Source organism: Hoplias malabaricus, chromosome 2, assembly GCF_029633855.1.
Source record: "Hoplias malabaricus isolate fHopMal1 chromosome 2, fHopMal1.hap1, whole genome shotgun sequence".
Classification (NCBI taxonomy): Eukaryota; Metazoa; Chordata; class Actinopteri; order Characiformes; family Erythrinidae; genus Hoplias; species Hoplias malabaricus.
In genome coordinates this window covers 68,350,352-68,378,210 of record NC_089801.1, presented here as the reverse complement: position 1 = coordinate 68,378,210, position 27,859 = coordinate 68,350,352, and the positions used below count along the sequence as shown (strand labels likewise).

Below are 27,859 nucleotides of genomic sequence, written 5' to 3'. Positions count from 1 at the left end.
TGTAACTTCAGAGCAGAAACAATCTGCCATGTCGTTTAATAATTATACGTCTCTTCTAGCATACCACACAGAAATGTTCAGATCAAAAACTGGATTTTACACCAGAGGGTTCTTTAAAATTTATCTGTATGCAAAAGTTTTGGCACCTCATTAAATAACATGCTAATTTAAATTCCCCACTTTCTATGCCTCTGTTACTAGCCAGTGCAGGAGATGTGGTTGTGGGTGGAACTAGGGGCAAAGTCAGTGCTTTACTGACATAAATCATAAAATGCTATGGTCATATCACAACTCTAAAAAGTGTCCCTGCCTTTTCCAATTATTTTCTTTAAGCTTTTGATTTAGGTTTCAAACCAACATGAGACTGACCAGTTTGTTCAACACAGAAGGGACCAACTGCCTGTGAGTAATTACACAACCCTGTGACCTGAATACCCTGATTACAGTAATCAAACCAGCGACCTCTCCCTTCATAAAAAAACAGCCTCTGTTGCCACCTCCTGGTGGGTCTTGAAAGAAAAGACAGCTCACCAGACAAAAACTGACCAATACCAATGTGTGAATGCATCAAGGGATCAAAGGTATCTTCTTAATACTATAAATGTAGATCTTGGGAAGTGTTGCTGTAACACAGTAGAAAGATTACCACTATCTTTGTCAGCAGTCAGAAGTACTCCACTCATGATTTCACAATGTGCTCAGTTACCAATTTGAATACTGTTTAACAAAACACACAAGGCAGTTGTTCAGTAGTGTGACAAACTCTTCAAACTCTAAAAACCCTTAGGAGCATTTTAACAAAAGACAAAAAAAAATAGCCATATATAGTTTCCCTGAAGTGAACACAGTAGCCTTAAAATATAACAACATGTGACAAATTAGAATCAAAATAAGGACAGCCATAATGTACTGGTTACAGACTATACATGTTTAATCATGAACTTTACAGCTCAGCAATAGGCTTGTGTGGCCAGTACGGGTGCTTGGCCTTGTCCAGCGTGGTCTCTGGAAATGTAGCGTTCAGGTCCTCAATAGTCATCTGATCAAAGGGGATCATCGTCTTAAATTTTTCCAGCTGAGTGAGAGAGAGAGATCACTTCAAATTAAAAAATAAAAAAAAGACTAAAGCTTAATGAAGAACATGAAGGTGCCACTGCTGTGATTATGACTATATCCATCTGTATAAAAATGCATTATGTGCTATCCTAATAACCAGTTTGAATAATTAGCATACCTCTTTCTCATAACTAGCAATGCGGGATTTGGATGCCTCGATGTAGGAAACAGCATTTTTGTTCTGAAAAAGAAAACAGCTTTTAAAAGAGTGTGAGAGTCAAATGTTAGTGTCACTGATGCCAAGTATCGTTTTATGAAGTGTCTAAAGCTTTTGGAATGCATCTCTTGTGATTTGTTATCCTACTAAATGTGGGCGACTCATTTACAAACCTCCTGAATTCCAATTCTATTTTTGAGGTTAAATGTTGTACTCACTGCCTCGGCCTCCTGTGCACTGATAGTGCTGCTCTGAGTGTCTGCTGGCTCAGGCACCTTCAGAGCAGTAAACTGCAAAATAAAAAATGCACGGAGACATGAACAAACCTGTACTTCTATTCAAAGGCTTGGAATACTTGGTCAATGAACCATAACATTATGACCACCTCCTTGTTTCTACTCACCGTCCATTCTCTCAGCTCCACTGTCCACAGAAGCACTTTGTAGTTCTACGATTACAGACTGGAGTCCATCTGTTGCTCTGTATACATTGTTTGCCCACACAGAGGCTGTGTGAAAGGGGCAAACAATGTACAACAGATGGACTCCAGCCTGCAATTGTAGAACCGCTTCTGTGGACAGTGGAGGTGGTCATAATGTTATGGCTGATCAGTGTAAGTAACTAGAGAAATGCATATAAGCTGCACAGCTCAAGTGGTTCCCACAGGATGCAAGGGCATGTCCTAGGTTGTTGCTAAGTGCCAATTTCAAACGGCAGTGTAAATTACTAAGCCGTATTTACCTTCTTCTCAAAATCATCCACCATGCCTGCTTTGGCCACAACACTCTTGTAGTATGCCCAGTTGATGGGAGCAGGAGCTTCAGGCAGAGATGCTAATCTGCATCACACACAATGAAAACAACAGCCTGAATACGTTTAATAACCTGAAGGAACCTGAAGTATGCGTATATAATCGAAAAGAAAAATCCATTCGGATTTGCACATGATTCATATTTATCATACTTAGCAGAGAGGGCATCGCTCCTAGTCTTCAGGGAGTTGAACATGCCCCTCTGGTTTGGTGGGACACGTTCAGCAAACGCCAGCCAATCGATGGCCTTCAGTGCAGCACGCCGGCCAGCCATTCTGAAACAGCAAGAGATTTACAACATACAACAGAAGGAACATAGTAAGGCGGCTTACGATGTCAGGGCTTAACTCTATGGACTCTAACTCTATTTATTTCATGTTATTAAACAAGCTTTCTACTGATATCAAGTGGCCTGGATATTTAAGAGGTTCTGTGCTACATCTACTTTAAATATAAAATTTCAGTATGAAGCATAAAAACGTTCATTCAGAGACAATCAAGCCAAATAATAGATAATCATTTCATTGAACATTGTTAGTTTTGTGGGCGGCACGATGGCGCAGCAGGTTAGTGTCGCAGTCACACAGCTCCAGGGACCTGGAGGTTGTGGGTTCGATTCCCGCTCCGAGTGACTGTCCGTGAGGAGTGTGGTGTGTTCTCCCTGTGTCCGCGTGGGTTTCCTCTGGGTGACTGTCCGTGAGGAGCGTGGTGTGTTCTCCCTGAGTCCGCGTGGGTTTGTTCCGGGTGACTGTCTGTGAGGAGTGTGGTGTGTTCTCCCTGTGTCTGCGTGGGTTTCCTCCGGATGCTCCGGTTTCCTCCCACTGCCCAAAAACACATGTTAATAGGTGGATTGGCGACTCAAAAGTGTCCGTAGGTGTGTGTGACTGAATGCATGTGTGTGTGTCTGTGTTGCTCTGTGAAGGACTGGCGCCCCCTCCAGGGTGTATTCCCACCTTGCGCGCCAGGTAGGCTCTGAACCCACCGCGACCCTGAACTGGATAAGCGGTTACAGATAATGAATGAATGTTAGTTTTGGTCATACTAATGTGGTAAAGTAATTGCTTATTGCTCCTTTAAAATGTACAATAGGTAAGTTATTTAACTGACTTACTTACATTTGTTATTTTAACAAATGCATCACCACAATTTTATTCTGTGCTTGAGAAAACCTGTTTTAAAAAACATATGCACCCCTTGTCCTTGTGATTGCCTGCTTGGCCAATGGGGGGTTAATGGCATTGCTTGGGAATCAAGACACACAACCTGTGGTGGCTAGGTAGATAAACTACAATAACACAGGCATCCCTAGTGCACCTTTAAATCTGAGCTGATCACCTTTTATAAAGAGGAGTTAGGCTGAATCTCAAATGGCTCCCTACTCGCTTCATTAATCACAAGTCACAAAACCTTGCATTTCATAAATAAAAACATTTCACTATATGCCCAATAGAAAAAAATGTCTGCATATGCCTCAAAGCCATTAGCGTCTATAGGAATTTTGCAGTCAGTTTGATGAGAATGGAGCAAATTCAGATTCAGCTTTAAAAGGTTAAGCTGGTCCTTACATACATACGTACATAATGCATGCAGTTTGAAAACAACCCTGTATAAGACATGTTTTTATACGAGTAAATAGAGCTGTGGTTGGTGGGCTGCATTTGAAGCGTTAATTTAAATGATTAACTCTTCATCACGCATTAAAATCTCTCGCTAAATGACAACCGACACGGAGTTTGAGGCAAGGTCAGTGGTCCTTGACACCACAGACAACTAACGCTGGCCCCAGAGCCTGGCCGCAAAGAAAAGCATAGCTTTCTCCACCGGAAATGATAATCATTCCCCTGTATTAGTCTCCTATTTAAAAATACATAATTATAACCGTTATTGCTGATAACCTACTCACTTCTGAGCAGCTCAATCCGACAATGTGAAGACGCACTGAGGGCCGGTGTTTAAGGACAGCTCCGCTTTCAAAATAAAAGCTCCGTAAAAGGGGGAAATATTTAAAAGCCATGATGGTACAAATACAATAAATACATAAATACAAATTACGAGATACTAAGACAGCAATAAAAAAGCATAAAATACAATCAAATAATAAAAGATAAGATTTTAGATTATTAAGATAATATATTCAAAAGTCGAGAAACATTTTTCTCAATTATGAATTTCTGTTTGCAGAGAGACTGTTCTAGAGTGAGAAATGAGAAGCAATGTTTATATTTATTGTAAACTGAACATAATAAATAAGGTTGTTTTTTTTTTTTTTTTTTTTTTTTGGCTTACACGTTGTTCACGTTCGACATAAGTTTCAAACGGCTCAATATTCACTATATGGTTCACTTAATAAGCTTGGGATGTAATATCCTCTACACCAAGTTGCTCATTAATTGTAACACAGGGAGTTATAATAATTGTTAAACATAAGCGGTTTTCTGTTTGGAATAGTACCCAGTAAAGAAGGAACGTCCCTGGACGTTCAAAATAGGTCTAAAATCCATCTTAATAAGTTAGTTATCAAGTGGTGACCAATCGATAACGCCAGTGGACGTCCAAAACGAATTTTATACAAGTAATTTATTTCGGCACCAATTAATAACGTCAATGGACGTCCAAAATGCGTCTAATAGTCGTCTTTTCAATGTCTGTGTTTGGACGTCTTTTCAACATTCATTTTCAACCTTAAGAGAACGTTGATTAGACGGCAGTCATTACGTTATTTCAACGTTGAATCAACGGCTAATTGTTTACTGGGTAAGCACTCTGTGGGTGTAAAAAAGAGTATTTTCCTGACTCACACAGCGCACTAGATAGGGAGACTACATTTGAGATTATAATCTGCGCTAGATGGCGCTAGTCACCAAAAAGCCTTTGTTGACAACAAACGAATAAACTGGATTCGGCATGGTAACTGAGGACGTGGGTGATTTCAGTACTCGTTTATGTGTTGAAAGGATAAATATGCAGAAACCTATGAATTACAGGGCTTAAATAGGACTTTGAAGGAACAGAAATGACCCTGAATACATTTTCAAGAATGTCAAAAAGGACACTACTCGGCTTTCCTCAATTTGTTCGGCCCCTGTGTGTCTCTAAAGTTCCTTTGAAAACCTATTTCGAGGACATTTCTAAAACAGGGGTCATTCTTAAATCCACATCGACTGATATTTTTCAGAACTTGGCTTTGGAGGATTGGGTACACGAGCACGTTGACGTTCAGCGTCGGAGTGTACTTCTCTTGTGGAGGAATGCAGCAGCAGTAGTTATTGGCAGGCACCAAAACCCATGGCAGGAATGTAACCTGAATTTGATGAGGAGGATAGGAATACCACTAGCAAGACGTCGAAGCGGTGGCGGGACTGTTTTCCACGATTTGGGCAACATAAACTTGACCTTTTTCACGTCCAAGAAAAAGTATGACCGTCGCAGGAACCTAGGGGTTGTTACTGGAGCTTTGAAGGACCTGAGGCCTCAGCTGGACGTCCATGCCACAGATAGGTTTGACATTGTCCTTAATGGTGTCTATAAGGTCTCAGGAACTGCTGCAAAGTTGGGCAGAACAGCTGCTTATCATCACTGCACCCTTCTTTGCTCTTCTGATAAACCCTTGCTCTCTTCAGTGCTCCAGAGCAACTGCAAAGGGATTAAAAGCAATGCCACGCCTAGTGTACCATCCCCTGTTAAAAACCTCCTGGATGAAGATCCAACTTTGGACTCGGATGCCATTTTGGAGGCAATTGCTTTACGTTATAATGCAGAGTTTGAGTTTGATGGCCCCATCATAACAGTGGACCCAAGTGTAGAAGACCTTGTCCCTGGCATTCATAAAATGGCAGCTGAACTGAAAACCTGGGAGTGGGTTTATGGCAGGACCCCCAAGTTTAGCATCTGCACATCTTTTATGGCTGAAGGGGCAAACATTGGGATTGAAGTGGACATTAAAAATGGCATTGTTGAAAAATGTGTCATGGACATACCCCACTATTGGCTACCACCAGAGTTTGGAAAAGAGCTTTGCTCAGCAATAACAGGCATCAGGTTCTGTCCCAGTGAGGTGGCGGCAGTCGTGGCAGCCTTCATGAGGACAGCGTCACAAGCTCCGGACCTTTCCAGGAAAGCCCAGAGTCTCTATGAGAATATTATAGCAGTAATGTGAATAAAACGTATCTTGTGACCAATCTTCCTGTGTCGGTGTTTCAATATATGTTTTATACACTTTCAAGTGGATGTAAAATCAGCAGCACTTGTTGACTGGAGACCATTAGACTTACATTAAACTACATTCAACTATAATAAAGAGACCTGTATTCACCAGTGTGTTTGTTTACAGTAAAGTATGGGGTTTTCTAGCCAACAGGGTACTCTTGAATTTCTACACGAATCTGGGCCTTTTACTAAGCCCATTGTTAGACAGGAAAGTTGTCCCAGAGTTGACATAAATGTTATAAAGTCAGGAATCACTTTTTTCAGTATCATTTACAGCCTTTAAATTTGGCTATAATGCAAATGTTTGCTTTTAGAAATGATTAACAGAATTGTAAATCATTCCCTCATTATATTGCAGAGTCTTTGCCTCAGTTTGCCTCTATCTGATTTGAACCCAATCTATGAATTAACCCACTGGCCACAATATTAGAAACACCTGTAGCTCTGCTTTGCTAGTGTAAAGTCAAGTGAACAATACAGGGTGAGTCAAAAGCTACAGGTCCTCCTTTTATCTACATATCTCAGCAGGTAATGGGTAAGAGGACCAATCTTTTATGCTATGTTGGCATTTTGAAAGCCTCCCCATTGGATCAAGGGCAGATTTTTCCAATGGGAAGGTGGTCATGTGGCATATCAAAGAATGAAAGCGTGCTCTGTGACTTTTGATTCACCTGTACTATATATTTCAGGTTTGTGGTATATATTATACTATTGGTTGGTATTGGTTGTTTTACCCATTATTACTATCGTAAAAAAAACTTCCTTATTTCCAGAAGGGCTTTGGAATAGTTGTAGGAAAATTGCAATGTGGATATGTTTGCATTTATTAGAACTTTGTCAAGATAAATTACTTATGTTAAATGATTAGTTCAGGATCATAAATTGAACTCCAGCTCATTTCAGAGGTATTGGATGCTGCTCCATTATTCCAGAGAATGCAGATTCTACTATTTAGCATTACCAGCCCAATGTCTGTAAACCACTCTTATTCACACTAGGCCTTGGGCCTAGTGTTTCCCCTTTCATCCATATCTATGGAGAATATATATACAGGCTGTGCATCAACAAAACAAAAAAGTGGGTATTATAAGGTGTATTTACCATCAGTTACACATTAATTAATTACTTTATTAATTAATTCATCTTTTATTACATCTTCATCCTGCTCAGCATCATATAGGTCCACGGCGTCCACAGTGTTTATGTGTTGTGCTGGTACGAGTGGATCAGACACAGCACTGGTGCTTAAATTTTTTGTCATTCATTCACAAGTCCTGTATCATTGGTCAGGACACTGAAAAAAATAAATTATATATATATATATACATTGTTTTGTTTAATCAGTAAGTGTTCATGTGTACATATGTGGTTTGCTGGACGGGGGGGGGGGGGGTGAACAAGTCAGGTGTTGCGCAATCGAGGGCGCCCTCCAAAGATATGCAAACAACTGTGATTAACTGAAGCTCTACACATTTACAATAATAATGTACATATCACAGCGCATAAATTGTGCAGGTAGATTATAAATATGTACTAGAGTTTAAATGCGTTCTTGTGATTTGATGACGTTTATGAGATGTGCTGATCTGTTTGAACAATATTCCGTTATTGCTTGGGTCGGTCCGAATGACTTATCGATCTGCGGAACTGTCCTGAGGATGCACGCATGCGCAGTGCATACAGAGCCGACCATATGCGCCAAGAAGCAGTGACTTACACACGGCGACGAGGAGACACTGCTATAGCACACAACATGGGGAAGAAACAGAAGAATAAAGGAGACGACGGGTACAGTATCGTTCGGATAAGTCTGAGCTTCCTGTGGGGAGAAAATGCAGGCTCTGCTTACACCATGAGCATGAAGTACTAGACAGAGAAGGGGCTTTTTAAACGTATGCTAGCTTAGCCTCCAGGCCCGTTTCACTTAACGTTGTGTTAGCTGGCGTCAGTTAACAGCCTGCTTTTACCGGGCTTAGCGTCTACACACCGCTTCTGTTACTAACGGCACTGAGCCCTAAGTATATCCCCGGTGTCTCATCTCTTTGTATTTGATATGCGTTGGTTTAAGAGAAGGCTCATTCTTAACGGTGTATTAACGTGACATTACCGCTAATGGTGTGGGATAACAACTGTAGCCGAGCCTTATCAGCGAGGGAAGCAGCTTCCTTTAGGCATTATCTAGAGCGCACGTTTTAGTGTGTAGTTCTCGTTAGAACAACCCAGCAGCACTTGAGAAATACTGTTCAGAATTAAACACCGCTAAAAAAAAAAGGCCAACAACTGGCGTGTCCCTCCTCTCTAAGCGTTTTCGTAAGCTGTGTGTGCAACATCATCCGTTTTCATTGTAAAGCCCCCTCATTGTCTCCGGAAGGCTGCTCTTGTGTGGGATGCTGTTTGGTCACTTTTGTCACTTCTAATGCTTTTTTACCATCTCTGGGGTCAGCGAGTTTCACTGCTGTGGATAATACAGGTCCTCAGTTCTCAGTTTTTCTGAATTAAGGTCTCAGAATGTTTTTTTAAAAATCTGAGGACCTCAGGAATGATAGACCTATAACTTATAGAGATGTCTTTAAAAGCGGGTGCCGGTGAAATTGAAAAAAAAAGAATGTGAAAATATGCACCAGTTTCTTTTTTTTTTTTTTTTTTTTTTTTAGAGATGTTGTCAATGATCAATAGTTCCACACATCATCTAGGTTCTTCCCCTGCTGTGACAGAGACCACCTGATACATATCCACTCGTCCCATAATGCAGTGCGTAAATATGAACTCCTATGTTGTCACAGCTTTCAGTACCCTACCCTGCGTTTACGAGTTATGGGCAGCTCATGTGCTTTTCCCATGCAGGAGAAATGTGTATAGTTTTTAATATGTTTTCAAGCTGTTTGTTTGAGGTTGAACCCACACATACTGAGTGCTGACTGTCCGGTACCTCTGTCTGTTGTTGAAAGTTGCAGTTCAGTATAGAGATTTCTATGTAATCCCTGATATATACAAAAATAGCTGTGTATCCGTTTACCTTGTGTAGTGTTTTGACTAAAGGCCAGTTTATGCTTTTGCTTCAAGCCTACTGAGTAGGCAGCCTGTAGGTCCTGCATCTACGCAAACCTACCCCACAGCACCTGCTCAGAAATGTAACTGTGTGTGCAGACTGCAGTGACTGTGATTGGTCTGCAGCTGCACAAATTCCATTACACTACAGAGACTGCACATAGCTAGAAATTCATGGAAATTCTACATGGGTTTGGACGTCATGGAATGCTCAGTTCCCTACTCACTAACGTTAAAACTTTTACTTTGCACTTTACGGATTTTACAAAACTCATACTACTACACCACTACATTGTGTGCTGCACAGGGTAGAGGAACATATATTTGTGATTCAGCCCTAGTGGTTTGATGGGGTAATTGCATAGGGACACAAACACCAATGCAAAAGGATAAACACTCTCAGCGGTGTAGGGCTCTTGCCCAAGCGCCTGATGTAAGCTCTGGTTGAGTTCTTAATGATTGGTTCCTTACCACGTTACCCATAAACGGTCACAGACAATGAATGAGATGCTGTACTTGGCTCTGTCTGATGCTTAGCAGATATAGCTGGAGCGGTTGATTAAACTAAGCTCCTGAGAAGGTACTCTGTAGTGACCGGTGACCTCAGGGTTTGATGCTGCATGAACTAGTTTTGGTTTCAAAAAATATGCCACAAAGTACTGTGAAGTACATGAATTATTGTCTTGAAAGGCTCTAAAATGAGGCCGTCTACATAATCTAAAGTACTGTGAGCCTGCGTGAAGGCAGCAAGGTCTAACAAGCTAAAGGGCACTGCTGGAACACAATGACAAAAAAATAGGAAGTTTATTATACTTTGAATGTAATTCGGTGTTAAAAACAAGCCATGCAATGCTTGAACTGATCAATTGATCAGAATCCCTACTTGGCAGTGTCTCTTTCCACCTGTCCAGTCATATTTAGGTGGTCTTTGTGAGTTTCAACACCCACACTCTGTATTTGTTGAAGAAAGTGGGTGTGTATGTTATATCCTGTGATTTGCTTCCATCTGAAAAGTGCTTTCCATTGCTGATGCAACAGTATGCAAGGAGGACCTCAGGCTCCTGTATATAAAGGATCCAGCTGGCCCTTTAATTTATTGCTCTTGAGTTTTTCTTCAGGTAAGGAGCTGTAGAACATTCCTTTCAGTGGCTGTGACATTAGCACCAGTTCAGACTCTTGGTGGTTGTTATGATTGCTAAGATTTGTAAACTATTATGGTTCAGATTATGGGCAGCAACATGACAAGTGAGTGCAGGTATTAATTTCTCTGTTCATCTTTGTTCTGTCATAGTTTTCTTTTAAGCAACGTTTACTGTCATAATGGTAGGCTGTTTTACACTATTTTGTGTGTTTTAGTTGGACTGGAGTATTCTCGTGTTCTCATGACAGTGTTATTACATCATTTAGTAGAAAGTGTATGCTATGAGAACAGTGCTCTTAAAATGCACACATTTAACCTGGTCTTCAAAAGAGTGACACTACAGGAGAAATACATTTATTAAATTTTTTTTTTTCCAGTGTGTGAGGTACTTTAATAAGGGCAAGTAGAGTTGAGTTATGTTCCAACAGTGAATATACATGTATCTCTGTCTCTCTCTTTCTCTCTTTCTGTCTCTATCTCTCTCTCTCTTTCTGTCTCTATCTCTCTCTCTCTTTCTGTCTCTGTCTCTCTCTTTCTGTCTCTCTTTCTGTCTCTGTCTCTCTCTTTCTGTCTCTCTCTCTCTCTCTCTCTCTCTCTCTCTGTCTCTCTCTCTCTGTCTCCATATATTGGGATGGAAATTGTTACTCTTTATTGTTACAATTTTATAACCATTTACAAGTTCAGCTTCAATACTTTCATTCTTTCAGTGGAGGGTTAAATTGGGCAAAGTCACCAAAGCTTTTCTCCCTGCATTGGGAGACCACAAGTTAAAATATTTTAATAGGTTATTTTTGCCAGGTTATGTATCAGTTTGTCTGTGGTTTAAAGAACAAAAAAACATGGTCCATGTATGATGATTCGGCGTGTTTGAATTTTGCAGTGCCAAAGACGACGGCATTGACATTGATGCATTAGCAGCTGAGATTGAGGGAGCTGGAGCTGCCAAGGAACAGAGCAAAGGAAAAAGCAAGAAAAAGAAAGCAGCAAAGAAAGATGATTTTGAGTGAGTCTGTTCCTCCTCCATTTTCACTGAGATTACAGAACTTACAGGTTTTTTTTTTCCTTAACGTGTTGATGATTTAATGAGATTTGTTGCTTTGCAGTGAGGATGATATCCTGAAAGAACTGGAGGAATTATCACTTGAAACTCAAGGTGGAAAAGCAAAGGAACCAGCTAAGGTAACTTGCACTCTTTACTGATTAAGTCTATAGTGACTGCTCTAATGTTATGATGCCTTGTCCATAGATGGGCATTAGAGAGTACAGGCTTTTAGCTGGATGTCTTTTGCTCTGTTAATCGATGACAGTTATAGCTTTCTTATTAATAACGACATGGTTAATCAGAATAAACCATAGGCTTGTTCATAATGACATTTTTACGCATCCCCTGTCTCCAGACAGAATCCGTAGAAGAACCTGACCCTGAGCCAGCGCTGACGAAAGCTGAGAAGAAGAAGGCGAAAAAGGGCAAGCGTGCCAGCCCAGAATATGAGCAGGGTGAGGAAGATCAGGATAAGGACGACATGGAGAACGAGAGCCGGGCGAAGGGCAAGAAGGTGCTGGCGACTCCCGCTGCTCCTCCGGCTGCTTCAGATTCTGATGACGAGGGCTCACAAAAGAGACAGAAATCCAAGCCTGGAAAGAAAGGAGACAGGAAAGAAGCTTCCGACTCGGAGGATGATGTTGAACATGGAGGTGCAAAGAAGGGTGGGGGTGGAGGGGACGACAGCGAGCAGTCGGATGATGACTCGAGGGCCAGCCGCAAACAGAAAAAGAAAGGAAAAGCAAAGGCGAAAGTTGAAAGCGACAACGAAGAAGCCGGAGACGATGACAGCTCCTTCAAAATGAAAACTGCGGCACAGAAAAAAGCAGAGAAGAAGGAGAGGGATCGGAAGAAGAAGGAGGAGGAGCGAGCGAAGATTAGAGCAAAGAAGGAGAAGGATGAAGAGACAGCAAAGAAGGAGGTGGTCAAGGAAGGGGCCAAGGATGATGCAGCTCCACCTACAGAAAGTAAAAAAGCAGAGCCAGCTGTTCCAGAAGAGCAAGAGGCAGCAGAAGTGGAAGGTATGTTATTTAGGATATCCCTCAGCTTATGAAAATGATGTACCGCAGAATCATTTAAATGTTTTACTCTGTTGTAGCTTAAGGTAGCTCCTTCATAATGAATTATTTTAGCAGTAAAATAAAAGTAAAACCTATTCGTATTCAATCTATTTTGAATATTATATAGAAAGCTGTTTACAGTAGAAGCTGCCATTACTGACATCATTGCTTTGCTTCAGATGAAGCTGAGGGGGAGAAGAAGAAGAAAGACAAGAAAAAGAAGAAGGGTGAGAAGGAAGAGAAGGAGAAGAAGAAGGGGCCAAGTAAAGCCGCTGTAAAGGCCATGCAAGAAGCTCTGGCCCGGATGAAGGAGGAGGAAGAGCGGGCCAAGAGAGAGGAAGAGGAGCGAGAGAGACGCCTGGCTGAACTGGAGGCACAGAGACTGGAGCAGGTTCGTTAAGCAATGCAATTTTTCTCCACAGTGCTGCTGTTTCCATGATGAAACACAATGAGTGCAGATCAAAGGGAATCAAGTAAAAATACAAACCAGAGCTTCTGCTCCTCCAGCGCTCTCACCCTGATCTGAGCTGTGGCTCATTCTCATATAAAGGAACAGGTTCTGAAACTGGTCATTGTGAACAGGGCTGTTTAGACAGGTGTAGGACGCTGCTGTGATAGTAGCTTCTTGTTCATGTCTTGAACAAAGTGTGTCAACTCCTGGAAAAGAGTTAGAACATATCCTCTAGGTTATCTGCAGAATAATTTAGAAGTATTTTATTCATAAACAGATATTGTAATTCTTTCCATAGCATCCAGTTAATTTCTGCAGATGTCACTGTGATTGTGCACGGTTTTCTCAAGCAGCAGCATTCATTTATTTATTTATTTATTTGCAGGAGAGACTGGAAGCAGAAAGGAGGGAGAAGAAGAAACTGAAGGACAAGGAAAGAAAGGAGAGACTAAAGAAAGAGGGCAAGCTGTTGACCAAGGCACAGAGAGAAGCTCGGGCTCGGGCAGAGGCCACACTGCGTGCACTGCAGGCCCAAGGTGACACACACACTCACAGAGAGAAAGGGAAATTAGTCAAATATAGTAGTGTCCAGCATGTCATTGGGCTTTGCAATAAGCTGAAGTGTTGTCATTGTGTGTCTTTTGATGCAGAGGTAACAATAAGGTTAATCCGAATTCTGAAAATATTTTAGGTGTTGAAGTGCCATCCAAAGACTCAGTGCCAAAGAAGAAGCCTGTTTACTCAGACAAGAGAAAAAAGAAGCCAACAGCACAAACTCCTGAAGGTAACTTTAATCCCTTGAGAGGTTACGGTTCTGGTGTCACTTGGTGCATCTTGTACAGAAACTAAGCTTGGTTTTCTCCTCCCACCTTCAGAAACCTCAGAAGTGACATCACCCACATCAGAAGTGGCTCAGCCCATCTTGACAAAGATGGAAGTGGATGCTCCTGCTGATGAGCCAGGTATTTTTGGAAATATCCATGTTACTAATGGTAATGACAGAGATGAATGTAACAACTAAATGAGAAAAAATCTCTGAATAATTATAAGCAAATGCACAAAAATTACCTCAGTAAGCTTTGACCCAAAAAAAACGTATTCTGTGTCTGTCTAATCATGTGCAATTACTGGGACAGGTCCTTTAAACTAATAAGTAATCTTTGATGTAATATTGCAGAAGAGTATTTTCTTTAATAAGATATACTTATTGTTTTTTTTTGTTTTATAATTATCTTTCAGTGGCCCAGCCAAATCCTGAAGCTGCAGATTTGGAAGACTGGGAAGCAATGGCCAGCGATGAGGAGAGGGGTAGGATTAGTTTGCTTGATTAGCGCATATACTAAAAATACTTAATAATTAATACTTAAAATAGCCATCAGTCCCGATATCTATAGGTATCTGCTCATACTCATTTGTTGCAACCCCAGAGCTAAAGAAAGTCCACATTGAGGTGAAAGAGACAACTGCTCCTCAGCCAGCCCACAAACCCTCTGCCCCTGCTGAGCAGGAGAACGGAAGTGACGAGGACGAAGAGGATGAAGAAGACGAGGAAGATGATGAGGAAGAGGACGAGGAGGAGGAAGGTGATGAGGAGAGTGAGGAGGAGGAGGAGGAGGTGAGCCAGACGACCAAGACGAAGAGCAGGAAAGAGCCTAGCTCAGAGTCGAGCAGTGAGAGCGACTCAGACGATGACCGAAGCAAAGAGGAGAGGCTCTACGACAAGGCTAAGAAACGTATAGAGGTACACACAAGTTAAAGGCCTATACATACTTAGTACAATTTAATACTCAAAATTTGTTGATGCTGCACAAATGCTGATTTAGTTGATGCTGATTTATGGGCTGATGGTGCTGCTTAAAATGTTTTTGTGTGATAGCTCGGTTTTCTGTATTGATGGGTTTTCAAACTGATCAGTTCCATTTGTCCCGGTTTGACCTTCACAATAGTACAGGCTGAATGGCTCATCTTGCTTATGGAAAAATACAAAGTCTTCTTAAAGGCTAAGCACCACTTAATGGACCTCCATGAATATTTCACATTATTGTAGTTACTGACATATATAAGTATGAATTAAAATGAAAATAGCAGCTTAATTTGCTTTAAAACTGACAATTCTATTAAATTGACGGAAAAACCCGAGCTCGCTACGACAATTCTTGAACGCAACCGTGACGTCACTGGTGGACAACAGCTGAACATTGCCGCAGTAAAACACCGTTATGACTGACTGTTGTGACAGTATCTAGCTAAATAACCAACATTATTCATTACAATAGCCTAGCAATAAGCTAAACTGAAATTAAGAGGTACCGTTATTCTTGTAAATGTGATCGAAGTCGAACTCGAATTCATCCGACACTATAAACCTCCGTAATGCAGCTACGTAGCCGAGTATAATCTGAGCCACCGAGTTTAGCAAGTCAAGCTAACGTTAACTAACACCAACTAAAACAGGCGAAGTGAGTGTCCTTACCCTGTTTACCTCCATGTTACAGAGGCTCTTGAACACCTTTCGTTGGTGTCCTTACATGCCCATATTGTTGGAAAAGCGCCAGTGAAATGAGCTACAGATAACGGAGTGAGCGGATGGTCCTTTCCAAAGTGCCCGTTTAAAGTTGACAAATTTAGTCCATTTTCTGGATATTTTGGGATCTTTGGGCCATTTGTACACAGATGTCCCACTGTACATTGAATGATTGCAGCCAAAAACAACACACCTTTTCGTCATTTTGCATTAAATTAAGTGCAACTTCTAGAGTTGTTGTCCACCATCTACGTCACAGGCAAGACGCCTGTTTTGGGGGGGGGGGGGGGTCTTTTAAACCTTGTTCCTTGAATTAGTAAGAAATAACATGTTTTCTGACTATCAATAAACACAAGTTAGGAACTCAAATTCCACTGTATTTATTTGTTTGACACTTTCATAGAGCTGGTGCTTAGCCTTTAAGGCTTTGGTTATAATCTTTTGTCCATCAATTCTGTATATTTCTAGAAAGAGTTTTGATATATGTAAGAATTATTTTTATGTTTATGGAACGTATGGTCTGTTGTAGAAACGAAGACAAGAGAACATGAAGAACATCAACATAGACAAGCTGAGAGCCCCTGTGGTGTGTGTGCTTGGGCATGTCGACACAGGGAAAACCAAGATCTTGGATAAGGTGTGTAGACTGTGTAGCCCATCCTTTCCGTTTGGAAACGTCCTTTTAGCAAACCAGAATATTACAGCAGCGTAAATGTATAATAAATCGTGTTTCTTGTCTGCAGCTACGACACACACATGTACAGGATGGTGAGGCAGGTGGAATCACTCAGCAGATTGGTGCCACCAATGTTCCCTTGGAAACCATCACAGAGCAAACCAAGATGGTAAAAAATGTGAGTATCTTATTTAACAGACTCTCACACAGGCCACGATGAAGTGCTGTGGATATGTGAAATTACTTCAGTTATAAGAAAAAATGTTTCGGTGACACGAATGTAATTATTTTTCTATTTCAGTTTGAGAGGGACGGTATAAAGATTCCAGGAATGCTTATCATTGACACACCAGGACACGAGTCTTTCAGGTAAACCGTGATCAACTAGTATATGTATACACAAAACAGATTTATTTATTGTGGGTTGAATGTTTAAATCTCAAAATTAATATATTTTTCTATCTCTCTTCCCACAATCCTCTTGTAGTAATCTGAGAAACAGGGGGAGCTCCCTATGCGACATTGCAATCCTGGTGGTAGATATAATGCATGGCCTGGAGCCCCAGACTCTTGAGTCCATCAACTTGCTGAAGGAGAAGAAGTGCCCCTTCATTGTAGCCCTCAACAAGGTACATCTGCTTTCCATACTGCTCAGATCAGACGGTCTGTAAAGGACCAGTGTTTTATCTTGGATAACTTGATCCGGTTTTGCTTGTTTAATATGTGGTTTCAGTCTCGAAGGTTATATGTGCTCCCTCTGGCTGAAAGTCAAACAGTCGTCCTTTTCTCAGCACCATGAAGGAGCTCATTGTACTGATCCAAGGTCGGGTCTTGGTTCTTGGAAGTTCATTTTGTCTCATGTCTCTCTGTGTCTCTTTCAGATTGACCGTCTGTATGACTGGAAGAGGAGTCCAGATACAGATGTGGTGGCCACCCTGAAGAAGCAGAAGAAAAACACAAAAGACGAGTTTGACGAGCGAGCCAAGGCCGTCATTGTGGAGTTTGCCCAGCAGGTGTGTTCACACGGTCCTTCCTCTGAATCCCCGAGACGTTTGAACAATGGGAAATCATTCATTTTATCAGTTTGGAGATTACTATCCTTACTATAGATCTGAATATCAGTTGACTTGATGATGGGTAGGGCTGAAACAAAATTATAACGTAGGCCAGGGGTCACGAATTGGCGGTCCGGGTCCGGATAGGAAGAGCTGTTTAATTTTGAACAGTGTTTGCTTTAAGTAATGTGAGTCTTCAAGTCATTACGATTCAGGTTTGGCGCTTCAGGAAACTCGCAGACTAATCGCATCTGTTTCTGCATATCACTACTCAACTAATCAGATCTGAGCATTATGATCTCCGCTGGGCAGGGCTCCAGACACCACTGTCCTGGGGTCTGTAAAAATAACCCAAGGGACATGATAAAAGCTCTTTTGGAACGACGAAACATTAAGCAATTAGAGCCAATCAGCTTGCTGGTTAAGGAAAAGCAGTAAAGTCAACTGCAATTACAAAAGATGTTATGGACTTTATTTTAAATATGCATCATTGTTTTATTTGTAAATGAGAAAAAGGACATTTTATTTAAATTATTTGTTGTATGTAATTATTAAATCTTGTTGCTATAACTACGGGGTTATTTTAACATGCAGGATATGGCACTGATCATGAAGCAAGTTATACCTTATGTTCCGGACCTTGGCTTGGGAAAATTTTCTCTAACTGGACCTTAATGAATTCTAATTAAATACCCCTGATGTAGGCTATAGAAAGAATAAGTAATAATGCATTAACGCTCATTAACGTTGCATTTATATTCACATTGTGGCCCCTTGAATTGAGACTGAATGGAGTTGTGATGTATCTAATGAATCCTACACCTAATATTGGACATGCATTAATCAGTTAGACATCAATGGCTCTTTTGGAATGATATCAACTGTTATAGACTGTAATATTCATCTGATACACTTACACGCTCAGTGGGCTTTTTGTTTTGTGGCAACATTGTAGCAAATATTGAAACTTTGTGTGTTTGTTTGTGCAGGGTTTGAATGCTGCTCTGTTCTATGAGAATAAGGATCCACGAACCTTTGTGTCTTTGGTGCCCACTTCTGCTCATTCGGGCGATGGCATGGGGAACCTGATTGCTCTGTTGGTGGAGCTGACTCAGACCATGTTGGCCCGCAGGCTGGCTCACTGCGATGAGCTCCGTGCACAGGTCATGGAGGTGAGGACAGGTTTTAATCGTAGTATATTTGCAACAGTTTGGCATATTGTCAACAAATTGCTTTCACATCAAAACAAGTTTGGTATGAAATCATATGAAGCAATAGCAGCTGCACTGTTGTACTCTGAAGGCAGATGTCAGCTGAATCATTGAGTTACATTTTAATTAATCCCTGCTGTAAATGCCCCAAATAATCAGGACATTACACTCCTGAATGACTAATGACTGTTTTCCCTTGTTTCTGAGGTGTTTATTGTTAATTTAGATGTGATACAGCAGTGCTGTGACTCACTGGACCTGACTTATTCACTCATTGATTTAAAATGCTCGGTAACTTGAAGATCCGGTTATAATCCTCATATGTACCCACATACTCTAGGTGAAAGCTCTTCCTGGAATGGGCACCACAATAGATGTAATCCTGATCAATGGGCGTCTGAGGGAGGGTGACACCATCATTGTTCCTGGCGTTGAAGGGCCCATCATCACCCAGATCCGAGGACTACTGCTACCCCCACCTCTCAAAGAGCTTCGGGTCAAAGTATGCCTAGCTATTTTATTGTTTCTTTTGCCTGCTTTAAACAGATGTAAGCACGCAAGTTATATAAGTATTTTATATATTTACAAAATGATCTCTCTCTCTCTCCCTCTGCAGAATCAGTATGAGAAGCATAAGGAAGTGTGCACGTCTCAGGGAGTGAAGATTCTAGGGAAGGATCTGGAGAAGACTCTTGCTGGCCTGCCCCTGCTGGTGGCCCATAAAGAGGATGAAATACCTGTACTGAGGGTGAGTCTTTTTACTTTGATTCTAGTAGACTCATAAATAGTCAAGTTATTGTGCCTACATTGGTCAAAATTTCAGCTGAAGCCACTGTGTTGCATCTGTAGCGCTTGTACTGTTAGCCTTGAAGGCCTTGAAATAATATTTTTAAAAAATGCAGTATATGAGAACACAAATTTGGAGTCCTGGAGCTCCACAAACAATCTGAAATAAAACAACCCAGTCATATTTTGTCATCTGAAAACATGGGATGAAATGCATCATACATGTAGTGTAGACACTTGAGGATTGTCTCGCCTCTTCATCCGAGTCTCTCCGGTCACAGCATTGGACCCTCTGGGAAGTGTGCTATCTTGTGGTAAAGGGGTATAATATGTCCCCTTTAAGTTAGTTATACAAAAGTTAAACATATACACGAGTATATTTTAAAATATATATCAGACATGAACAGGCTTTGCATGCACTATACCGCGCATTTGGCAGTGACTAAAGCACTGGAGAGAGAATTGGTTCAAGAGAAGCATTCATAAATTTGTCAGAAAGGGGAAAAACTATTTGTGACTGGAAGTTAGTGGTAGGTTCTTGGGGGGAGTCTTCAACACTGTTCCTTTTAGATGAGGAAAACCTTACACTAACACTGAGGCTAATTGGAGAAACTGAGGAGATGCTGTGTACACAAGATCTTTTTAGGAAAGCTGAATCAAGCAATAGAAATGGTGACATTTGGTCATCAGTTTACATTGAGCAGTTGCAGTTTTGTTGTCTTCAAAGACTTGTCTCTCTCTCCTTTATATTGTCTCTGGTCTTGTACTACTGTCTGCCTTATTGTATTTGTAATTTAGATCATGTATCCTGGCTGAGAGATTACTTTTGTAATAATGAAAAATAAATAAATAAAAAAACACATTTTCAGAGCACTATGGACATGGCTGAACTTTGTAGGAATGTGCACCATATCCCGGTGACGGTTTCTTTGTCTGTCTGTGTAGGATGAGTTGATCCGGGAGCTGAAGCAGACACTGAATGCAATAAAGCTGGAAGAGAAGGGTGTTTACGTGCAGGCCTCAACCCTTGGCTCTCTGGAAGCTCTACTGGAGTTCTTGCGCACATCCAAAGTGCCTGTGAGTGCCAGAACTTACATTTGCAAACCTCCTTTAAAGCTCTACCTCCTATATATATATATATATATATATATATATATATATATATATATATATATATATATATATATATATATATATATACACACACACACACACACACTAGACCACCTTTGTACTTCTGACTCTTAGCCTTGGTGCCTTCTGAGCTTTTGTAGCAGGAGAGTCTGGAGATAAATTGAAGTAGGTACTTTAAAGTGTATTGCTGTTTATATGTTGACCTTGTTCAGTGTCTCATAGATGAATTGGCAACAGTACACAGGAGACTGCAGCGGTGTAAATGTTGCCATAGTGATGGCATTTCTGTGTACGAGGCGGCTGTATAAGCCAATATTTCAATCTCGCATTATTCAGTGATTTGAATACACACTAATGTTTCTAACAGTGGAAAATTTGGTTTTGTTTTTTATAATGGGTTAATGTATGTTTATGGGGGGGGGGGTTCCTGCACTTCAGAAGCAGAAGCCGCAAGTGCCCTATCAGAAATTGCATTAGGCTAATTTGAGCCAGTAATTGATGATAGCATTGAAGTAAGGAGATCTTCTGTTCTTTTTGTTGTAGTATTCTGGCATTAATATTGGTCCTGTTCATAAGAAAGATGTCATGAAGGCGTCTACTATGCTGGAGCACGACCCACAGTATGTACTGGCCTTATATCAGTTCTTTCAACAATTTTTATTATATCTATATTCCACTGAATGTTTCCACTCTCACTCTTTATCCACAGGTATGCTGTGATTCTAGCGTTTGATGTGAAGATAGAGAGGGACTCTCAGGAGATGGCTGACAGTCTGGGTGTTCGAATCTTCAGTGCTGAGATCATCTACCATCTGTTTGATGCCTTCACCAAATACAGAGAAGACTATAAGAAACAGAAACAGGATGAGTTCAAGTATGAAAATAGAATATAGTGTGTCCCCTAATCGCATACATAGTCGGGTGACAAGCCTGTAATGCAATATGTGTTTTAAACATTGTGCTTTTAAAAGTGCGGCTTTTAGCCTACTTTTTTCCCCCATTTGTAGAGCTGAGTAACACTTTTATATTTTGACATGCTAGCTTGTTAGACTCAAAGCTCCATAAATAGATATTGATGTCCCCAAATATATATTGATATTGTTCCCAAATATATCTTGCAAAAGCACTCCTTAATGATATTGTGTGCCCCCTTTGATAGGAACATAGCCGTGTTTCCTTGTAAGCTGCGAATCCTGCCTCAGTTCATCTTTAACTCCAGAGACCCCATCGTCATGGGAGTGACTGTGGAAGCTGGGATCCTGAAGACAGGCACACCGCTTTGTGTGCCCAGCAAAGGGGTCAGTCTATGGAACTAGGGTTTTGGGATGAGCTATTTAAAGTGTGAATCTTTTTTTATGCCTTATAATACGAACGTGGCACCAACATAAATGCCACGTTATGTAATATCTTTGGAAAAACCACGTCCAAAAACAAGAAATACAAGAAGCTTAGGAGTGCAGAGTAGTTTTAGGAGTGACAAATTTCCATGTTAGTGTTTCTGTATTGAGACTCAGAAGTGATCCATGGGGTACACACAGCTACAATGGAAACACTTTTACAAATCTCAAAGAAATTGTGGTAATGGTTGGCTGTTAGATTGGTTGGCTGTGCAAAATTACAAACGATTATACAAAATATTAAGGTTTGAAGAATATAAATTTTTGAAAGAGGAAATATGGCAGTTTTTTCTTACACTTTTGTGGTTGGACTTTATTCAGACACACTAATTCATTATTCAGTATTATCCAACACTTTTGAGTCACCAATCCACCAACCAACATGTGTTTTTGGACTGTGGGAGGAAACCGGAGCACCCAGAGGAAACCCAGGCGGACACGGAGAACACACCACACTCCTCACCGACAGTCACCCGGAGGAAACCCACGCGGACACAGGGAGAACACACCACACTCCTCACAGACAGTCACCCGGAGGAAACCCACTCGGACACAGGGAGAACACACCACACTTCTCACAGACAGTCACCCGGAGGAAACCCACACAGACACAGGGAGAACACACCACACTCCTCACAGACAGTCACCCGGAGGAAACCCACACAGACACAGGGAGAACACACCACACTCCTCACAGACAGTCACCCGGAGGAAACCCACGCAGACACAGGGAGAACACACCACACTCCTCACAGACAGTCACCCGGAGGAAACCCACACAGACACAGGGAGAACACACCACACTCCTCACAGACAGTCACCCGGAGGAAACCCACTCGGACACAGGGAGAACACACCACACTCCTCACAGACAGTCACCCGGAGGAAACCCACGCAGACACAGGGAGAACACACCACACTCCTCACAGACAGTCACCCGGAGGAAACCCACACAGACACAGGGAGAACACACCACACTCCTCACAGACAGTCACCCGGAGGAAACCCACGCAGACACAGGGAGAACACACCACACTCCTCACAGATAGTCACCCGGAGGAAATCCACGCGGACACAGGGAGAACACACCACACTTCTCACAGACAGTCACCCGGAGCGGGAATCGAACCCACAACCTCCAGGTCCCTGGAACTGTGTGACTGCGACCACCGTGCCGCCCAACACTAATTCAGACAGACTAATTTTCTGTGAGCATATAGTTGTACAGCTGCAAATAGAGGGTCTCCCTCTACTCATCAGTGAAATCCCCAGTAACTCAACTCTGTTAACCAGAATTACATTTTAAGTCGTTTGAAAATAAACCCCCTGCAGCCTTTAAAATTTTTCCGGTGGAATTCCACTTTCACCTTCATTCAGTATTGTGAATCTGTGAATATGTAAGTCCTCTGTCTCTCACCTGCAGTTTGAAAATCCCTGCATTGCATATTTACAGGACTGTTACCTTAGATTTATGATGTAAAAAAAACCCAGGCTGTTCGAATCCTTGGAACACTGCAGTTTCAAAAAGGAAATGTTCAGCCTTGGTGCTGACTGCTTATTTTGTGCATGGTACATCTAGCACATATACAACACCACACAGACATGTTAACATGGATAAAAACTTTATTTGTACTGGATAGGGTATTTAATATGTGTTCACCCCTCTTTTATATTTTTGGCAAATGTTTTGTAAACTGTGATTTAACAGATTCAGTTCCATGTTTATCATGCAGAACAGATTGCATTTTTCTTAACGTGTGAAGTGAGACAGATTGTCCCTGTGAATCTAAATCACGCACACAAAAATATGAAACACAATATTTATTTATTTATTTATTGCATTGGAAAAGCTTTATTCCAATTCCTGCTTATAAATATGTTCCAGTGTCCTCTGATTTTTAATAACCTTAGCCTCTGATTTCTCTTGCACTTTCAGTTTGTAGACATTGGCATTGTGACCAGTATCGAGGTGAACCACAAACCTGTAGACACTGCCAAAAAGGGCCAGGAGATTTGTGTGAAGATCGAGCCTATTCCTGGAGAGGCGCCCAAGATGTTTGGCCGTCATTTTGAGGCAGTTGATATCATAGTTAGCAAGGTAAGGATGAAGTCTTAAACTAAATGCAACTAAGGAAATGAGACTTTTGGACTGACAAACCTAGCTTCATTAATACACGGGAATTTACTCAGCGTTATAGACTCTCTGTTGACTTAATGAATCCATTTAAACTCAATTTATATTATTAGAAATAATGGAAAACATATTCAGCACGTGACTTATCCTGAAAGTGTCACTGAGAGAACTGAGGTGAAGAATTTAGCTCGACCCAATCAGTTATTACTGGAATAAAGATGAATTGTTAAGTGTATTTCACTCTTGTTTCCGCAGATTACTCGTCAGTCCATTGATGCTTTGAAGAACTGGTTCCGAGATGAGATGCAGAAATCTGACTGGCAGCTCATTATGGAGCTGAAGAAGACATTTGAAATCATCTGAAAAAAAAAAAAAAACACAACTTCTAAACTGACATACAAGCTGAGACGACCACACACACACACACACACACACACACACCCCAACCATACTATGCGCACTCCTATGTTCATCTGTGGTCAAGGAGTCATAAGTGTTGCTACTAGTTTCTTACAAATGATACGAACCTTTTTCCACAGACACACAGGGAGATACTTGAGGGAGTGAGCAGGGTCAAGCACATGCCCTTCCTCCTGTCCCCTTCCTCTCCCTTGGAGTGGTGGAGAGCACAAAAAAAGAAGAGAGAAAAATATGAAAGTGTTTTTCTGTGAGAAACTGAACTATTACCACTGTTTTAACAGTGATCTGTTAGACAAAAAAGGTTAGAGAAACATTTACACAATATTCCGAACGTGCCTGTTCTTTCTGATCAATTTAATTCCTTCATTTAACAGCTGCTTCTTCAGACGGACACTGACGCTTACTCTCCACTGGAGGTGCTAATTATTAGTTAGTTCTTCCCAAATGTAGCTGATGATAAACAAAAGACAGTGAGGATCGGTTAGCATGGTTTAGCTTTAATAATGCTAACTGGCTCCTGTTGTCAGTGATTATTAGCATCAAGCTTAGCATTAGCAATGTGGCTAATGAAAATTAATGGACACCAGCTACGTGGTCTTGTTTGATTTATGATGATGTGTTTCTGTAGTTATTGCCAGATTCCCAGGCACAATTTTAGCCTGGTGATTTTATAAAACACATTTGGTTGTTCCCAGGAAAAACCAAACAACACCAACAACAACAAAAATGATATAGCAGAGAGAAAAAAATGTTGAGAAGTGTAGCTTACACTTTGCTTTGCTGGAGTCTTAAACCAGGATTTTAGATATCTGGAAAAGAATTGAATCTCATCAGTGTTTATTTTCTTTATATTCTTCCCCCTTTAACCTGGAATGCAAGCCTTTTATTCTCCTTTTTTATTTTTTTATTTTTTTTTTTTTTTTTTGGGAGGTACATCTCTATCAGCCAGTATCATGACCCAAGCCCTTTGCCACAACTCTCTTGAATCTGCCTTGTGCCTGTTGTCGTCTTTACTGAGAGAGTTAAAGTGCGAGCTTAGGAAAAGGCATCCCTCGACTCAATAAATGGAGATATAAAATCAGCACCAATAAAGAGATGGAATATTTATAGACACGGTTGTATGTGGAAAGTGTTTGTTCTAATAGTGGGTTTGGTTCACACATTATCACTTACCTGCTGAGTCGGAAACATCTTGAGAAACCTCTGCATAACGTCTGGTGATTGAGAACATGTTTAGAAAGGACACAGCCAGCAGGATGTTACCCAGTGATTCATTCTGAACAGTTTGCCAAATAATAAGCATTGGAGAATTTATTTTCTTTACAGTGGGATTTACAAAACTGACTCAAACAGGAACAGAGTACCATCCTACTTTTGTTTTCCACTTAATCTTGTGAGAGCCATGATAGTAATATTACTTAATTATTTGCATAAAAGGAACACTGGCATATATGAAAAATGAGCCTATGTTTACCTTACAAACAGTGGTTTGAAGATTAATAAGCCCCCTTATGATGATGATGATATCCAGAACTAGGCAGGAATTATTTAAGTTTATACTTGAGGGATGACTTCAAATTTTTTTATTTAATATAAAAAATTTTCATTTTATTTCATAGTTGGCTGGTAGTAAAATAAGGATGTCATATTTACACTAGAACGTCCTGTATAATGATATACAGTACAGACCGTTTCTAAATTGGCTAAGCTATCCTGTTTGTTAGCTCAGTTTAGATAACAGCATGACATTGTAAAAACCACTTTTTTATTTGTAAAAGGGACACGATTTGAAAATCATTGTGAAGCTCCACAGACCTGTAAAAGGGTGAATTCGTAATACTACAGAAACTGCTCTATGTAACTTTTATAAGAGGGTAGGAAACCACCCCATCCTTCCCCCATTGGCCTTAATTTCAGAACAGTGTTGTAAAAGTGAATTACACTGTAGTGTTGCTTTAACCAGTCAGCAAGAATCATTACTGCTATCCCATTCACGCCTGTTGCATGAGGTTCTGGTCGTACAACTGGGAGGGAAAAAAACGCAGCTACCAAAACTCGTAAAAGTGAAGCTTCTGTATTAGTGTGTTAACATGTGGAAAAAAGCTCAGTTCCTCCTGGACCCAAAGGTTCTGTCACTTTGTGTTTTGGAAAGAAAACCTTAGTATGGCCCTTTGTCATCTCTGCTTTCTTAGCTTATTGTAATGTCTGATGATTATTAAGTGTCGAGGATCGTTTTGTCCCTGTTCAAAATGCTTTTTAAATTTCATGTTAGGGGCAGGCTCGGATAAGATCAGATGATTCTTTAACGGAGTGGGGTACCACTTTATTTTTATCTTTTAAATCTGTGTAAATAAATAGTTTTGATGTACACAAAGTGATTTGGGGTGGTTTTGTGTGAATTGCTCCATTCTAGAAAAACTTGCCAAATCAGAATAACTCACACTGGTGTTAATAGGAGCCAGATTTACAAAAAGGCCTCAGCGCAAAGTTACTACACAAAGAGATTATGAATGTGTTGATGCCTGAAACACCTGCCGTTTGAGCAGATTGTGAAGGTTGTGACCTGGAAAAATTAAAAATTATATATATGCTCTGTCCGTCTAGTCCTATGTTATAGTTGTTAAATTCTAGTAGAGGTGCTTTCAGTTTGAAGTTTGGATTAAAAGTCTTTCACTACTTATTTACTGTTTTAGAAAAAGCTGTTTGCAGGTGGTGAATGTACTTTAAATATCGTGTAATTTTATAAAGAAGTGCTCATTATCCTATGGCTGAGCACACAAGCTATATGATTTGCTACATTCTGTATTACAGTGATAGTACAGATGCAATTTAATTTCTGGAGGCTTTAGTCCAGCACTGTACGGTAATGCTGAGAGTTAACTAATTCAGTTAAAGGCTAAGCACCACTTAATGGACCTCCATGAATATTTCACATTATTTTAGTTACTGACATATATAAGTATGAATTAAAATGAAAATAGCAGCTTAATTTGCTTTAAAACTGACAATTTTATTAAATTGACGGAAAAACCTGTGCTCGCTACGGAAATTCTTGAACGCAACCGTGACGTCACTGGTGGACAACAGTTTCCGAACACCGTTGGGGGGGAGGGGACCAACGGTCTTTTAAACCTTATTCCTTGAATTAGTAAGAAAAAACATGTTTTCTGACTATCAACAAACACAAGTTAGGAACTTAAATTCCACTGTATTTATTTGTTTGACACTTTCATAGAGCTGGTGTTTAGTCTTTAATCTGATATTTTCCAAGTGGGTAAGTAATACACATCAACACCAGATGTGCCCACCCTGCTTTAGCATGAAGACATATTACAGGGAGAGTGAATATACTGTATCGCTATTGCAAAAATGCTATAAATAGTGAGGTCCAGCAGGGGGCGCTAAAGCTCAAATACGCCTCCCATTAAAAAAAAGCTTTAAAAAAATAACAAAAAACCGCTCACGTCTGTATTCTGATGACTCAGGATA

The 27,859-nt window shown here is 40.7% G+C and overlaps 3 protein-coding genes across 4 annotated transcripts; 2 read left to right on the top strand and 1 right to left on the bottom strand.

Moving 5' to 3' along the window:
* Window positions 1–152: 152 nt before the first annotated feature.
* On the bottom strand, window positions 153–4,085 carry LOC136686828 (ATP synthase subunit d, mitochondrial-like). Its single transcript, XM_066660837.1, has 6 exons — window positions 3,988–4,085; window positions 2,237–2,359; window positions 2,015–2,111; window positions 1,492–1,563; window positions 1,235–1,297; window positions 153–1,075 (listed from the first exon to the last, which is right to left on the bottom strand). Exons 2-6 carry the CDS (start codon window positions 2,356–2,358, stop codon window positions 944–946), a joined length of 486 nt encoding a protein of 161 aa, XP_066516934.1. The 5' UTR covers window position 2,359; window positions 3,988–4,085; the 3' UTR covers window positions 153–943.
* An 874-nt stretch (window positions 4,086–4,959) lies between these two features.
* On the top strand, window positions 4,960–6,347 carry lipt1 (lipoyltransferase 1). Its single transcript, XM_066661456.1, has one exon. It carries the CDS (start codon window positions 5,098–5,100, stop codon window positions 6,238–6,240), a length of 1,143 nt encoding a protein of 380 aa, XP_066517553.1. The 5' UTR covers window positions 4,960–5,097; the 3' UTR covers window positions 6,241–6,347.
* A 1,609-nt stretch (window positions 6,348–7,956) lies between these two features.
* eif5b (eukaryotic translation initiation factor 5B) lies at window positions 7,957–26,728 on the top strand. 2 transcript variants are annotated; one of them, XM_066661175.1, is made up of 25 exons: window positions 8,026–8,078; window positions 8,945–9,041; window positions 11,360–11,482; window positions 11,583–11,658; window positions 11,877–12,543; window positions 12,762–12,973; window positions 13,419–13,569; window positions 13,725–13,817; window positions 13,909–13,995; window positions 14,273–14,341; window positions 14,461–14,774; window positions 16,087–16,194; window positions 16,301–16,411; window positions 16,535–16,602; window positions 16,721–16,862; window positions 17,115–17,246; window positions 18,278–18,460; window positions 18,840–19,001; window positions 19,116–19,247; window positions 20,231–20,362; window positions 20,963–21,039; window positions 21,129–21,293; window positions 21,579–21,717; window positions 23,753–23,914; window positions 24,206–26,728. In XM_066661175.1, exons 2-25 carry the CDS (start codon window positions 9,037–9,039, stop codon window positions 24,311–24,313), a joined length of 3,618 nt encoding a protein of 1,205 aa, XP_066517272.1. In that variant the 5' UTR covers window positions 8,026–8,078; window positions 8,945–9,036; the 3' UTR covers window positions 24,314–26,728. The 2 variants fall into 2 exon arrangements, with proteins under 2 accessions (XP_066517271.1, XP_066517272.1); XM_066661174.1 differs by lacking the exon at window positions 8,945–9,041 and having other exon boundaries at window positions 7,957–8,078.
* The last annotated feature ends 1,131 nt before the right edge of the window (window positions 26,729–27,859 follow it).